The sequence below is a fragment of the Leptodactylus fuscus genome, chromosome 5 (assembly GCF_031893055.1).
Source record: "Leptodactylus fuscus isolate aLepFus1 chromosome 5, aLepFus1.hap2, whole genome shotgun sequence".
Taxonomy (NCBI): domain Eukaryota; kingdom Metazoa; phylum Chordata; class Amphibia; order Anura; family Leptodactylidae; genus Leptodactylus; species Leptodactylus fuscus.
In genome coordinates this window covers 101,008,312-101,024,753 of record NC_134269.1, presented here as the reverse complement: position 1 = coordinate 101,024,753, position 16,442 = coordinate 101,008,312, and the positions used below count along the sequence as shown (strand labels likewise).

The following is a 16,442-nucleotide window of genomic DNA, read 5'->3' as shown; positions in this document are numbered from 1 at the left end:
CTCATGTCACCTGCACCTCAAAAACCATCTACAGACTCTGGAGATGACCACGAAGAGTTGACCACTGAGGTCTGTATTTGACTGCAGTCGTCCCCTCACACAAACAGGATGTCACTCCTGACATCAGCCAAGGGACCTGTATACAGAAATATGGACCTGTGGACAGGTGAGTAATGTTTTTTCAGCAGCACTATTAAATAAGAAAAATAAGAAAAAAGTTGGAACATTTCTGTAAGTGGTAGTATATGTGTTCTATGGACCTGTTTCTGCATCAGAATACACTATAACCACCTTTATTTCTAAGCCTGAAAGCAGACTACTTTAACTTCTATCAAAATGTCTTCAGTTTTAACAGAAACATAAAAGACGGCCACTCTTTTAATACCAGGCCACTTGTAAATAGTCGCAAGGGGTAACTTCTCTCCTTCTTACAAGGGAGAGACACCAAAACCAGAAGCACCGAAATTCAGTGCACAAATAAACCTACAAAGATCATAACACACCTGTCATAAGAGGGTTCATATAGTCGTTGCCCAGCACTCACTGTTCTACCAGTCACTGATACTTTTGAAGGGCAATATTTTTCTTCATTTTCATTTAGGGCTGGTCTTACTTACATTGTTACTTCAGGCGTATCGACTACTATTTCTGAAAATAGCACCACTGACTCTGGTGGCCTGATGGCTTCACTCACTAGCTTCAATAGTACTATCCATTAAACTGCCTTGCATTGTTATTTGGCACCGTATTCAGTAGTATGGTTATATAGACACTGTATGATTACATTGCATCGGCACTATAAGTTACACCATCAGTGAGAGGCATCTATAGAAGGCACTGCAACAGAGCATGATCCAAAGTAAGGATAACTCTAATGATAACCTCTTCTTTCCCAGTGCTTTTTCCCATTCATTTCTATGGGGAGCGCGCGTATGCCGGCTCCCATAGAAAGCAATGGGACCTGCTTTAAACGCTGCTGATTCGGAACCTTTACACGTTCCGAATCAACCAGAGTATCCTCCGTGTGAAGGGGCCCTTAGGCTAAGGCCCCAAGGGACAATCTGCAAAAAAAACGCGGCATGATCACATCGCGGTTCTTCCCGCAGTGCTTCAAACAAAAACTTCCCTCTGCAGACTTTATGTTACCATTATATCTATGGGGAAGCCGCTGGCGTTTCCGTAGATATAATTGACATGCTGCGATTTCCAAAACCGCAACGGCTTATGAGCATTGTGGTATCTAGCTACGTCACTGAGATTGACAGCGGAGACTTATACATATATTGTTAGAACTGATTTAACATGATTTACAGAAACTATTTTATTACATTTAGACGTATGTTAGTATCTTTTCTTGAACTGTATGTTCTTGAACCCTTGTACTTTTATAGGGCTCTTTTTTCTTTTTGTATGATAGAAAAAGTAATGACAAATCAACTGCATAACTAGATCAGTGACCACAACCTAACAGCTATTATTATTTATTATGCAGCGCCCTCACAACACCGTACATATTAAATACAGATATTGCATATTTCCTGAATAACAAAAAGTAGATTCACTGAGTACTATGAAGTAGATTCACTTAGCAATGGGAAGACACTGAGAGGGCTAGTAGAAAAAACTGATGGTAGATTAAACAAGTAGTTAAGGTGGGATATGATAAGGATATGTATGAGCATTTTTGTTGAAATAAAGGTTGAAATAAAAAGAAGTTTCAAGAGGGGGCGTGGCTTGGCATGCACGCGAGCGGTTGTTTCGTCTGAGAGCTCCACTCCGTGCTCCGACTTCGGGACTCCTAGTGCCGGCGATATGGGCAAGAGCCATACAAAAAAGCAGCAGGGGGATCCCTCAACCCCCCTGCCTCACGATGGGACTATCTCCTCCTTCTTCACCCCGGCCGCGGGGCGTACGGAGCCGGTGATGTCTGCGGCCTGCACCACGCTGCCTCCGCCATCTTCTGCTGCAGCACGTGGACGCCTCAGAGTGCAGCGCAGCTCCATCTGCTCCTTCATGCCGGACCTCACATATCGGGATGTGGCCGCTCCGGGTCCCTCCACGCAGGTACCTTGTACATCCCAGGTGCTGTCTGCCTCCCCTCCGCCTGTGGATCTTCTCCCTAAGCCTCCACAACCTCAACAGCCTCAGGTACTGTCTCTGCAGCCCTCACCTCCAGGCTTAGGAGCTTCTGTAGCGCCACTGCTCTCCAGCCCATCCTCCTCTCCATTTGACCCCAGGGCCACCCCAAGGGATCTACTGCCGACCCCTCGCTCCCCTCTCCAGCCTACATGGTCCTCTGGGACCCCACATCAGGAGGTTGACTGGGGTGCTAGTCCTCCATTCAAACGGCCTCTGTACCAAACCCCTGGCCCTAATGCAAAATCTTCTGACCCTGTGGAGGAGTTCTCCTCCTCTGATGATTCGTCTGCTCCAGTGACCTGTAAGAAGGTCTCTAGACCTGGCCTAACTCCTAAGACTCTTCGGGCTGAGGCGCCTGCATTTGTCTCCCACCTTCCTCCACCTGACGAGGCGGCCCGTACCTTACAGAACTTTCCAGAACTACAGGCCCTCCTGGCTCTACACAGGAGAGATATGGACAGTCTTGCCTCTGATCTTAAATGTGCCTGGCGTCAGGATCTGCAGGTGGTCAAAGAAGACATCTCTGACCTTCAACTGCGGGTACAGGCCTTAGAGGATTTTCAATCATCTGCTGCTGCCTCCTCCGATGCCATCCACCTCCAGGTGTCCACACACACTGCGCAACTCTACAACCTATTCTCTCATATGGACGACATTGAGAATCGCAACCGCCGCAATAATATACGCATTCAGGGCCTCCCGGAATCGGTCCCGACCGAGGACTTGGTCCCGGTCCTCACTGGCATCTTCAATTCCCTCCTGGGTCGACCCCCTGACTCTCATATTGAAATGGACCGTGCTCACCGTGCTCTCCGCCCGCGGAGCGCTGACCCTGGCAAACCAAGGGATGTTATTTGCCGTATTCACTTCTATGCTATAAAGGAGGCGATTCTACGCAAGATCAGGGATCCCGGCCCAGTGGACTTTGAAGGCAGCTCCTTGTCTGTGTTTCCGGACCTTTCTAGATATACTCTCCGCCAGCGAGCTGCTTTGAAGCCCCTCCTCTCCCTTCTTCAGGATCGTAAAATCCCTTATCGGTGGGGCTTCCCATTTTCTCTTCAAGTTCGATGCCGTGACCGTGTTTTGTCTCTTGCTCACCCGGAGGACCTTCCGAGTTTCCTGCGTGCCTTGGGTCTCCCTCCGCTGCAGCTGCCTGAATGGTCCGCATTGTTGGCTGATCCTAACCGATCCGGTCCTATGCGTCTGAGTTGGGATGCTTCAGATGTCCCAGAGGATTCTGGTCCTCCACGTACTCAAAGGCCGCAACGCCAACGTCGTCCTCCTTCGACCCGGGGGTCTCAGAAGTGACTTTTGATTTTCTCCATCACCTGTCGCTGAGGGGTGTCCGTGAGTTTTTTTGCCATGTCTTAGTTGATCAATGCATTTCTCGTTTTTGTTATTGCATTGTGCTGTTACTCTTGTTCTCTTAGCTCTTCCTGTTTAGTTACCATTTACTATTGCCCTCTTATATTTGTTCCTCTGTCTTCATGTCCTTGTGTCGGAGCCGGAGTGGCTCTGTTCTCCCTGTTCCCTTGCTCTTCTCTTTGTTATTGTCTTCTGGTTGGCGTCCCACCGTTCGTCCTGTGGATTGCCTTCTTCGACCCCACATAGTTTGGTCCCTGCAGTGCGGGGCCGCCTGGAGACTTGTGCTCCACGTCTTTAGTTTCCCTGCTGAGGGTATCTTCCGAACCCTCGTTTCGTTTACTTAACTGTCTTTGTCTCGTCTTGTCGTATCCCACTCTTTGACTGCTCTTTATATAGTTCTTGTCTTCTTCCTTTCCTCCTGTCTTTTCCCCTTTTCCCCTGTCCCCTCCCCCCTTTCTGGATGATGTCTGATATCTCTGTCTCCTCCTTTAATGTCAAGGGGCTTAATGTCCCGGAGAAACGCTCCCGGATTCTTTATGATGCTCATAAACGTAATGTTCAGATTCTTTGCTTGCAGGAAACACATTTCTCGTCCAGTCAGGTCCCTATTATCAAGAATAGATTTTTTTCCACAGTGGTCTCATAGTAGTAGTGCTTCTGGTAAGGTTAAAGGAGTAGCCACCTTCTTTCATAAGAACCTCCCGGTGACGATTTTGGATTCATTATCTGACAGTGCGGCTAGATACTTGTTTTTGCTCTGTGAAATCTCTGGTGTCACGTACACGATAGCTAATATTTATGCCCCCAATACAGATCAGGTCCCCTTCCTCCTAGATGCTTTGTCTGCACTCCAGTCCTTTGCCCGAGGCCACTTGATTGTTTGTGGGGATTTTAATCTACCCCTGAATCCCTTACTTGACACTTCTACGGGTAAGTCCCACATCTCGTATGGGGCATTGAATAGGGTTAGAAAACAATTGAACTCTATGCTTCTTTGTGATTGCGAGGATGAATACATCCTCGCAAGTATTTTTCTTCTGAAAGTCCAGAAGAATTAGGTCGTGCACCTTGCATCGAGTGGTGAGTTATATAACTTTTTCTCATTTTTTTGGCTCCTTTGTGATGCCTGGCGAATCCTCCACCCCTCTGATCGGGACTATTCCTTTTTCTCCCCTCCCCACGGTACATATAGTAGACTTGATTATATCCTTCTCTCTCACAGTCTCCTATCCTCTGTCTCTTTGGCCAAGATTGAGGTTGCCTTCCTTTCCGACCATGCCCCTGTGACCTGCGCGTTCCGGCCGCCTGTTGTTAGCCAGCGATCTAACACTTGGAGGTTGAATGAATCGCTCCTTTAAACCCCCAATGTCTGGAGGATTTGAGACTTTCTACCTCCCACTTCCTTCAGGATCACCCGTGTGACTCTACCTCTCTACCGATTCAATGGGAAGCCTTAAAGTGCGTCCTCCGCAGAGTTCTGATGAAACACGGTGCTCGCCTGAAGAGAGAGGCGGGTCAGAAACTTCGCTCCCTCCTGACTGATCTGGCGGCCCTCGAGGCGCAACATAAGCGTACGCTCCAACAGGCCACTCTAGCTTCCTTAACTGCAACGCAACAGGAGATCAGGGCTCTTATTGAGCGGAAGCAACAGAGGCTTCAGCAACTGGGGAAGCGCTCGTTTTATGAATGGGGTAATAAAGCAGGTCGTCTGCTGGCACGTGCGGTCCGGGAGCGTCATGCGGCTCAACATGTAATGGCTGTCAGGAAACCTTCGGGCTCCATCACCCATGCCACTTCGGAGATCGCTTCCACCTTTCGCGACTTCTATAGTTCCCTTTACCATCTACCCCCCCCCCCCCCGCACTCAGTACACCCGGCTCCTGTCCCTACTCCCTCCCTCTCCCAGTATGTTGCCAATACTGCTCTTCCTTCTCTTTGCTCTGAGGCCGTGGCTTTGCTTGAGGACCCGTTTTCAGATAGGGAACTGGGTATTGCCGCTCTCCCAAGTGGGAAATGCCCCGGGCCTGATGGCTTTACGGCCAGGTTCTTTAAGGTGCTGAAAACTGAGCTTTCTGCACCACTACTGCGGGCCTTCAACTCCATCTCTTCCTCTACTCCTTTCCCCTCGGCCTTTCTTCAAGCCCATGTTACTGTCATCCCCAAGGAGGGTAAAGACCGTCTCCTCTGTGCCAATTATAGGCCGATTTCGCTCCTGAACACAGACGCTAAATTGTTTGCGAAACTGATTGCCAACCGCCTGAGCCCGTTCATGGAAAGCCTTGTACATCCTGATCAAGTGGGCTTTATCCCCTGTAGGGAAGCCCGAGATAATACCCTGAGGGCCTTTTCGGCGATACATCATACAGCTCACACAGACCCCCTTGCTGTTGTTGTCTCTAGAAGCGGAAAAGGCCTTTGATAGGGTGGACTGGAAGTTTCTGGAGGCTACGTTAGTCCAAATAGGCATTGGCCCCGTCATGCTTACCCGTATCCAAGCCCTTTACAACTCTCCCCTGGCGCGGGTCCGAGTCAATGGTATGCTTTCCCCTCCCTTCTCAGTCCATAACGGGACTCGACAGGGCTGCCAGTTGTCCCCACTCTTATACGCCTTGGTTATGGAGCACCTGCTGGTTGCCCTTCGGCAAAACCCCGATATTCAAGGTTTGCGTGTCCGTAATAGTCATCTGAAAGTATCTGCCTTTGCGGATGATGTACTCCTCTTTATCACTAACCCTCTTATCTCACTTCCGTCTGTCTTCAAAGAAATTGGTACATATAGTTTCTTCAGTAATTACAAGTTGAATTTGGCAAAGAGTACGGCCCTGAACGTTTCCTTGTCTCCGTCGTCTCTTCGCGCCTTGCAAGCCTCTTTCCCCTTCTCATGGTCCTCAAACTCTATTCGGTACTTGGGGGTGCAACTCCCGCGCTGTCTTGCGGATACCTATGCCTTGAACTTTCTCCCGATTTTGCGCTCTTTGAAGTCGGATCTTGAGCGGTGGGACACTAAGGGTCTCTCCTGGCTAGGACATATCAACCTCCTGAAAATGAACGTCCTCCCCAGATTGTTGTATCTTTTCCAGACGGTCCCTATAATCTTGCCTTCATCCTTTTTCGCGACGGTCAATAAGGTGTTTGGTAAGTTCATTTGGTCCTCGAGACCTCCACGTATAGCGCGTAATGTTCTGTCTAGGTCGAAACGCAATGGGGGTCTGGCTGTCCCGGACTGCTCGAACTATTTTCTAGCGGCGGTAGCTGCGCGTATCCTAGATTGGCATCATTCGGCGCGTTCCAAACTTTGGGTCGCTCTAGAGGACTCTGTGAGCCCTATCCCCCTCATGGCCCTACCCTGGCTTCGAGAGAAGTTTTGGACCGATGATAGGGATCATCTGCTCCCCTTTGTGGCGCGTCAGACTATGGGAGTCTGTCGTAGGTACAGTGCCATGCGGCTACTCTTCACAAATGATGGCCCGTTGACTCCTGTCACAGGCAACCCTGACTTCCCTCCGGCGTTTGGATCCCGTTTCTTGCTTGGACGAGTAGACTCCCCTGTCCTTCGTTTTCAACATGTCACTTCAAACACCTTGCTCATTACACACACTGACCTTCTCACCCACCTGTCCTGTCCGGATACTGCTGCCTCCCATTGGCAATACGCTCAACTGTCACACTTCTACCTCTCCTTGAGATCTTCGCGGGACCTGCACAGACCTCTACGGCCTTTTGAGCGCCTGTGTGTTTCCCCCTCCCCTCCTTCTCATACTATTTCCCTCCTATATGGTCTTTTGTCGGATGGGGTGGGGGATTCGCCTCCTTCCTTTACTGAGAGTTGGGGTAGGGAACTGGGAATCTCCCTCCCCCTTGAGATGTGGTCGCAGGCCTTTAGTGCATGTCATAAGTTCTCTGTGTCGTGTAGGGCCCAGGAGACTAATTATAAGATTCTCTCTAGATGGTATAGGGTCCCTGCTCTGCTCCATAGTATCTACCCCTCGGTTTCTGATAGATGTTGGAGGTGTCTTAAGGAGCGTGGCACGATGACTCACATATGGTGGGGCTGCCCCCTGTTGCGTCCCTTTTGGTCTGGAGTCAGGAGTGTTATCCTGCAGGTCACAGGTATAGATCTGGCGGACGACCCAGTTCCGCTGCTCCTCTCCATATTTCCCCAGAAATTCCGTAAGCCTACCCGCAGACTCCTAGGCTTTTTGTTAGTGGCAGCTCGCTCGGTAATCCCTAGGCTGTGGAAGTCCATATCCCCCCTTCCCTTCTCTCCTGGCTGAATGAGGTTCTGTCGATCCGCACAATGGAGTCTCTGATTGCTGAACTGCATCCAGAGAATTCCAGGCATCATCAGACCTGGCTCCTTTGGAACCATTTCTATTATTCTGCTGACTTCCGCTCCCTCTTTACCTCTGTGTCTCCTGTCTGATGTCTTTTTGTTTGTTTTGTTTGTTTTTCATTGTTCTGGTATAATACTCGCATTTTTTATTGTTTATGCTCTGTCTTGTATTCTTATATTGTATTGTTTCTTATTGTTTCGTTTTTGATTTGTTGAGTCTGCTGCGCCAGACTCCCACATTTGGTTCTGATGTATTATTTGCATTGATATATTGGCTCTGCTGCGCCAGAGCCGTCCCCCCTTCTAGGTCCCTTCTCCTTCTCCAGCTTCTGTTAACGGCCCTTTGGTTTCCTTTTTCAGAGACTCGCTCCGTTCCAGCGCCCTCTTTCCTACTCCCCATGCTCCCCCCCTTTCCCCCCTCTTTCTTTTGTTTTTTGTCTTCTTCTTTTTGTGTATTGTGTTAAAATTTGTTTGAAAAATTTCAATAAACTTTAATGTTAAAAAAAAGAAGTTTCAAGAAGTTCTTAAACTGGAGAGATGGTAAGGGCTTGGATGTGTGCTTTGGAGAACAGGATGGAATCAATGGTAATCATGAAGCATCAGTCAGACTGTAGAGGGTATAGAACTGTCAACTACTGTATGAATAGTCTTCCTTTTATTGGGTTTCATCAATGTGAAGTTATAGGAAGAAGAAAAGAAAAAAGATATAGCAGATAGGACAGAGTCTTAAGGGAAGTACAGTAAGTCATGTAAGAGTGTTATGAGATATGAGGGGATCTAGGAGAAGACCAAGTCTATAATGCTGAGGGAAAAGAAGATTTGCAAATGAAAGTTATCAATAGCAAAAAGCCGGGGTTTGAGGAAAGGAGTATAGAGCCATGCCAGACAGATAGTGGTAGTAGAGCTGATAATGTTAAATATTTTGTGACTTTTTAGTTTAGTGCTTTTTGTGTATTTTATAAATGAAAAATTTCATTATATTATAAGGACATCAACATAGTCAATAAATACTAAATAGGAACAAACTACTTGGTGCTGATATTGTCATACTGCTATCATAATTATATCTAGTACAATTTTGCAGTTAATTTTAGACAAAAAAATGTCACAAAAAATGTATTGTGTTTTTGTTAACATGCCATAGCTTAGACTAGCTAAAGGCATTGCCACGGTCGCTATTACACCCATGTCTTGGTGCTTGAGGGGATCATTAAAACCCTCTTCCAAATAAGAAGACTCTAGTAATAAAAATAATACATGGTAGGTAAGTTCCTGATATTGGATCACGGGCCTAGGAGCTTCAAGTTACACCTTTAATATTTAAGGACACCCTTTGTAAATTAAATATTATAGACCTTATTTACCTTTTGATTGTAGGTTCCAACCCAAGCTCAGGATCTTCCGGTCGCTGGCTTCCTCAGCCTATTACCAGAAGGAATTATTCTTGCCCTAGAGAGTTGCTGAATGGTGAGTGTAAGTAAAACTATTCCGTTTCTTCAAACATATTTCCAAAAAAGTTGTGTATATTAAACCAAAATGAAAAATAAGATATTAAAAGAAAAACTGAGAAAATGTAACTAATTATTATTATAAATGTGTAATATTATAAATATGTAATATTTTTACAGCAGACTTGTGCATGTACATGAAACACTTGTAGCTATAACAAATTTACCAAATTCTCCTCTTAAAATAACAACTAATAGTTCATGACTATATGGTACTGGAGTAACATCCTGTATATGCTACAATATCAACAAGATCATCTGTAATGGATATAAAAAGGATGCACTTTCTGTATCTTTATTATGTAATCTAAATCACATCATCGTTACAGTTATCCTTTAAGTAAAGTAAGTGTTAGGGAATTATGACAGAGACAGTGAGTCCTAATGCTTAAACCACCTCCAGTCCCTACCTACTTGCCTAGGTGGCAGAGGACAACTGGGCGATGGTCCCCTCCTATAGTACAAGTGAATACACAAAACACAGAAGAGACAAACAAACTGGTACGGATAATTGAGAGAGCCAGGGGTCAGAACCAATCGAGCAGTGAAGTACAAAATCAGAACCAGAAGAATGGTCAAAGGGAAAAGCAAAAGGTCAGAACTAGATAATAAGATAAACAGTATAATGCTAGCACGCTCTAAGAGACTAATAACAAGCATCTAAGAGAGAGTTGAAAAAGTATATAAAGGTCGAATCATACACTGTACAATCTCAATTCCAAAACGTTGGGACGCTGTGTAAAATATATAGAAAAGAAGATTTTATGCAAAGATTTATAAATCTCATATAACCATATTTTAGTCACAAGTGAACATAGACCACATTTAAAAAGGTGAAACTTAGACATTTTCCTTTTCATGTGAAAAAAATTCATTTTGAAATCGATGGAAGCAACACATCTCATAAAGGTGGGATGGGTCCTTGTCAACCATTGTGTAGCATCGCATCTCCTTTTACAACAGTCTGTAAATGCCTGGAGTGAGAACAATTTTTGGAGTTTTGGGAAAGGAATGTTATCCTATTCTTGTCAACTGTAGGATTCTAACTGCTCAGTGTTCTTACAGCATGTAATAGAACAAGCAGGTAATACTGGTGTTAGAATATGGTGACAAACATATATTTATATATTTTTTTATTTTTTATTTTTTTTAAAAGGCACTAAAAGATGAAAAATAATATATAAATTTGGCACTGCCATGATCACAATAACCCACAGACTAAGTAATGTGTTATTTTTACCGTAAAGCAAATACAGTAAAAAACTGAATCCATAAGAATTTGTCATAAATGCATTTTATTTTCAAAATTCTGATTGTTTTCCAACTTCCCCGTACATTGCACCGAATATTAAATAGTTCCAATATGAAGTGCAATTTGTCGGGCAAAACATAAGCCATCATATGAATAAAAAAAATATAGGTCTTGGAATGTGGGGAGGCAAAAACAAATGCAAAAATCAAAATTGTCCCAGTTCTTACGAGGCTAATATCTATACATTGTTGTGTTGAATAATACTTAATTTTCTGCAGTGCACCAGGATAAATCACTGTAAGGATAAGGTCACATGTTGGGAAAAGCAGTTTTTTGTTGCAGAATTTGCGACAATGGTTTTTGAGATCGCAGCAAGACTGCTGCGGATATTTTTCTGCAATGTGTATATTGGGTTAGCCATAATTCCATCCACTTTGCAGGCACTATAAAACACTGCATTTACCCTACTTGGGGCCCCAGCCTAAAAGTGTTTCCTTAATATTCCAGGTTTGTATTGAAAGGTTCATACTCTGATAACTTCTCCCAACTGTTTTGATCTAAGGTTATTTGCCAAGGGTTCACATTTTGTTGCTTGGCACCACATGTGGGCAATTTCTGTTTAACTGTCTTAAATGTTATTAGATTCAGAAGATGAAGAGCCACCGGACCTTGAGTCAGAGTCTGGAGATGTTCCAAGTGGTTCAGAAAGTGGCCCCAGTAGCATGCTCTTAGAAAGTCAAGATTTAAGAACCCAGATAATACAACTGCTTACAGAGCTGGAAGAAACCAGGGAACTGGCACTAAAGCATGAAGACAGCTTTTTGGAGATGCAGGGTAAATAGTATGAATGTTGTAAAGCATCAGATATTATCAGTGGTGTCCTGTGCTGTTAGAGTATTCAATGTTCCCATTTCAGCATAGTAATGAGTAGAGTGTTTATATCCTCTCCATCTGCAGCATAACCCTATTAGGGTCCATTCACATGGAAAATGGTGAGGAACTTGGTGTGGAATTTCAGCGCTGAAAAAAAGCCTCCCATTGACTTCAATGGGTTGCTTTTTTTCAGTGCTGAAATTCCACACCAAATTCCTCCCCATTTTTATCCATGTGAATGGACCCTTAGAAGCGCATCCTTTCACCTCTGGAAGCACAACTCTGTCCCTTCAGTGTAACATCACTAGTAGGACAACCTCAGGCGACACCTAGCAGCACATTTTCCTAGCACCACACCCCATCCTTCTGGCAACAAACCTTGCTCTTTTGCATGCCTTAAAGGGGCTCTATCAGCAAAATCATGCTGATAGAGCCCCACATATGCATGCATAGCCTTTAAAAAGGCTATTCAGGCATTGTAAAAGTTAAATTAAACTACCCTCCCGTTTTAAAATAATAACTTAAAAAAGAATGTTCTCTACTTACGGAACGTGCACCCTGGGCGGGCATTCAGGGTGCGCCGTCTTCTTCTTCCCCGCCTTTTCTTCCTCTGACGTCTTCGGGTCCCGTCCTCCTCCGGCGCTTGCTCGCGGACACTGATAAAAAAAAAATAGCCCGGGCGCATGCGCAGTAGCACGCGGCTTCTACTACGGCTAGAGGAGGACGGGACCCGAAGACGTCAGAGGAAGAAGAGGCGGGGAGGAAGATGAAGACACACCCAGAATGCCCGCCCAGCGTGCACGTTCCGTAAGTAGAGAACATTCTTTTTTAAGTTATTATTTTAAAACGGGGGGATAGTTTAATTTAACTTTTACAGTGCCTGAATAGCCTTTTTAAAGGCTATGCACGCATATGTGGGGCTCTAGCAGCATGATTTTACTGATAGAGCCCCTTTAAGTAATACATTATATTATATGTGTATAAAATTTGTTACTCTGGTGTTATATCGATTTCTTCCAATTGCTGTTATTTCTTTTATTGCAGGTATCTTGGAGGAAGAACGATTGGCAAGTGCTCAACAAGCTGAGATCTTTACCAAGCAAATTCAGAGACTGCAAGGTAGGATGGAGGTGACACATATTTACCAATGAGCCTTTTCTGGTGCACAGCAAATTCATCATGGTAGCAAGGAGAATGTCTAATTATGTCATGGGCAGTACGGTGGCTCAGGGGTTAACACTGTTACCTTGGGCCCAGGTTCGAATCAGATCAAGGACAACATCTGCATGGAGTTTGTATATTCCTCCCTTGGTTGTGTGGGTTTCCTCCCACATGTCAAAAACATAATGATAGGAAAATTGGCTTTGTGGGTGTTGGGGATGAGCGCCTGTCAGCAGCCACTAACTCCTGTACAAGACAACACTCCCTGTACTTGAGTTCCTTGTGTCAGAAAAGACACTGTTACCCATATTTGAAATATTTGTCCAGAGGCAAAAAAGGCAGTGAAAAAAAATGGCACGGAAAGCATTTTTCTCTACAGTTCTTCTTCCCTTATTAACTCTATGGAGAAAATGCAAGCATTTCTACAAGTAAAATTGACTTGGTACGTTTTAGAAAAATACAACTTTTCCGCAGCTTTTCTTCCCCATGATATATGGTTGGGATTAGCCAGATTCTTATTCATTTTACTGGTAACTGTAAATGAAGCGTGTTTTTTTTTTTTTCTGCTGCATTTCCACAACAACCAAAAAAAGTTGCCTTTCCATAAAGTGAGGCCTTGCCCTATAGCCTATAGCTCCATAGGAAACACATCAGACCTTGCAGACTATTCTGGCCACCATGTACATAGAATCTTTACATATTATGAAGATAGATGGTTATATGGACAGCTGTGAAGTTGTTCAAATGTAATTTCCTGGTCATCGCAATCTGCAGCCTTGCACTGCTCATTATGTTCACTAGACATTTAGGCTAAAGCCCCATGCAGCAAAACGCGAGTTACACAAACACGGCTTTTTTTGTTGCAGATTTTGCTGTAGTTTTTTAAGCCAAAGCCAGGAGTGGATTGAGCAGAAGGGAGTCGTATAAGAACTTCCTATATAGTACCCATTCCTTTTGTAGCCATGTTTGGCTTTAGCTCAAAAACACTGCAGCCAAATCTGCAACAAAAAAGCTGTGTGTACACAATGTGGGCCTTAGGCCCCATTCACACGGAGTTAATGGGCGCGCATTCTGGCACGTATGCATGTGTCAGAATGTGAGCGCTCAAAACAGATCCCATTCATTTCAATGTATCGTTATAGGCATATAATGCGCATAATACATTGAAAATACAAATGAATGGGATCTGTTTTGAGCTCTCACATTCTGACACATGTATACATGCCAGAATGCGCGCCCGTTAACTCCGTGTGAACTCGCCCTTAGGCTGCTTTCAGGCTGGTCTTACACAACCGTAGTGGTTTTTGCGGTCCGCAATTTGCGGATCCGCAACACAAATTTGACTTTAAAAATTAATTCCGCAGACATCCGCAAAGTGCATCGTTCCGTGTGTATCATTATTATGCGGATCTGCAAAAAACAAAACACACCACAAAACACACGTTGATATCCGCAATTGCGGATATACACTGATGTATGTTCAGTGTATATCCGCAAAAATGCACGCGCCCATAGACTTCTATTGGACCTTCCGTGCCGTGCCATAAAAGCACGGCCATTACGGACATGCGGTATACTGTCCGGACCACGGTTGCGGCACGCCACACCGCTGACAAAATCTACGATCGTGTAAGAGTCCTCATAGAAAATTATGAGACCGTAAATGGTCCGCAATTTTGAACCCGCAATTGCGGACCATTTGCGGTGCAAAACTACGGTCGTGTAAGACCAGCCTCACACGGCAGTGTTTGGTCAGTGATTGTGAGCACAAATTAGGTGTGAAGACTACACAGAGATCAGGTATAAAATAAATATTTGTACCTGTTTTATGTTCTATAACTCACTCCTAGTTTTGGCGCACAATCACTGATGAAAATCACTGACCGTGTATAATTAGCCTTAAAGGGCCCCTTCACACGGCGTAAGCGCTCGGCTCATTCCAGGCCGTACACGCGAGCGCTTCTAAACACTTCCCATTCACTTCAATGGGAGCGCGCGTAAAGCCGGATTTACGAGCCGTGTACGGCACAGAATGCTTACGCCGTGTGAAGGGGCCCCAATGCAGTGTAAAAAAAATGCCACAAAATTACACTGCATTTTATTCTGGGTTTTGCTGCTTTTTCCTCTGCCTTTTTCTTTTCCTATAAAATCTATAGGTAAAACGCTTGTGATTCCACAGCTGGAATGAACATGCTGTGATTTTCAAGAATGCAGCTTTTCCGTGGCTTGTTTTTTTCCTGTAATGTGTGGACGAGATGAAATTAAATCTCATTCACTTTGCTGCAGTTTTTTCCAGTGCATTTCTGCAACATGGGGCTTTAGCATAATGTGAAATATCCCTTTGTGGTCTTGTAACCTTTTGTGAAATAGCCATTTAACGACTATGGTAGCAAGGATATTACAATTAACCCCTTAATTATCCTAAATCACCAAGGTTATTACCATTAATCCTTTTCACCCAACATCAACCATCAGGGCTTAAAAAAAAAATCTCGTCTTTGTATTAACTCCAAGCCAGTGTGAATCACCAGAGATCCATCACTACAAATTGCAGCCTGAAAAATTAGCCTAAAACTTTTTAGGTCCATATCTTTTAATTAGAGTTACATCTCAGAATGACAAGTTCTTTCCATCTTTCTGAAGCTCAGCTGCGCTCTGTGCAGGAAGAAGTGGACAGCTTGGAGCAGGAGAAGGAGTGTGAACTGCTGGAGGTATCCCAAGAGTTACGGTGTGCACAGGAGGAGATCATGTCCTTGCGGCAGGCTGCAGAGGAGGCCGCAGCTGAGAGGGAGAGCGACATTGCTTCCTTACAAGAGGAGCTGTGCAGGCTGCGAGCAGAGCTGCATGAATTGCAGGAGACAAGACAGGAGTATGAAATGGAGATAACCACTCTTAGAGCAGAGATCAGTATGAAAAGCTGTAGTGGGCATGCAGGCCAGGAGCCAGCAACTCTGCAGGGTAAGCACTTATTCCCCATTGTAATGTCCTCACTATTTGCCTTTTGGCTGGAATATGTTTTCTCCATCTTAATACAGTGCTGTAGTGTAAGTGCTTTCACCTAACGTACACCCTGAATGCATCTTAATGCAGGCTCAAAAAGCACAGGAACAAGAAGGTTGTCATACAATTCCATCCCCAACTGAGCTATGTAAGTTTATAGGTCATTTACACATTAAACACATTTATACATGAATGTAGTCGGCACACCGGATAGCTTTTATGTGTGGGGGAAGGGACATATTAAGGCCATTGATGTCGTGTTTTTTTTTTTTTTTAATAGATTTTAAAGGCTTGTGAACACTTTGATTCTCACTCTAAAGCTTAATAAATAATTAAGAAATCCCAAGTTCTACAATACCACATATGATTTTCTGACATTTGTCTGTTGCACAGGGACGCTTTTTAACAATTTATTATATAATGATGCCATATGTCTTTTCCATGTATGAATCCTTACATTATAGCGTAATAAACTCTGGACCCTGTATAATTATTGGGAATTTACAAAGGGTCTGGTTTAGAAAAACATTTCCAAATAACAATTTTTAGACCTCAGTTCCCAGCAAACCAATCAAGGGTTCAACGGTTGCCCAGAACAGAATATCAAGACCGGTCACAATAATGATGTTAAATTGTAGCCTGCTCAAAGATGGTTTTATGACTAATCTATAAGTTTCAATCTATATCCCTATGACAGGAGAACTGCAGTTTTTGCGTGACCAGTGTCAGCACCTTCAGATGGAACGAAGTATTCTGCAAGAGAGTAATAGTCAACTGAAGAGTCATCTTCTGCTCCTGGGTGGAGAAAGGT

General features: G+C 44.4%; 1 protein-coding gene across 6 annotated transcripts in view; it reads left to right on the top strand.

Moving 5' to 3' along the window:
* The window catches only part of CCDC136 (coiled-coil domain containing 136), a 65,977-nt gene that overhangs the window by 11,247 nt on the left and 38,288 nt on the right, over positions 1-16,442 (top strand). For 5 of the 6 annotated variants that reach the window (XM_075273906.1, XM_075273908.1, XM_075273903.1 and 2 more), the window contains exons 2-6: positions 9,215-9,310; positions 11,240-11,431; positions 12,515-12,589; positions 15,275-15,589; positions 16,329-16,440. In XM_075273906.1, coding sequence (XP_075130007.1) covers positions 9,215-9,310; positions 11,240-11,431; positions 12,515-12,589; positions 15,275-15,589; positions 16,329-16,440 — 790 coding nt within the window. The remainder of the gene's footprint in view (positions 1-9,214; positions 9,311-11,239; positions 11,432-12,514; positions 12,590-15,274; positions 15,590-16,328; positions 16,441-16,442) is intronic. The other variant, XM_075273904.1, reaches the window with a different exon arrangement.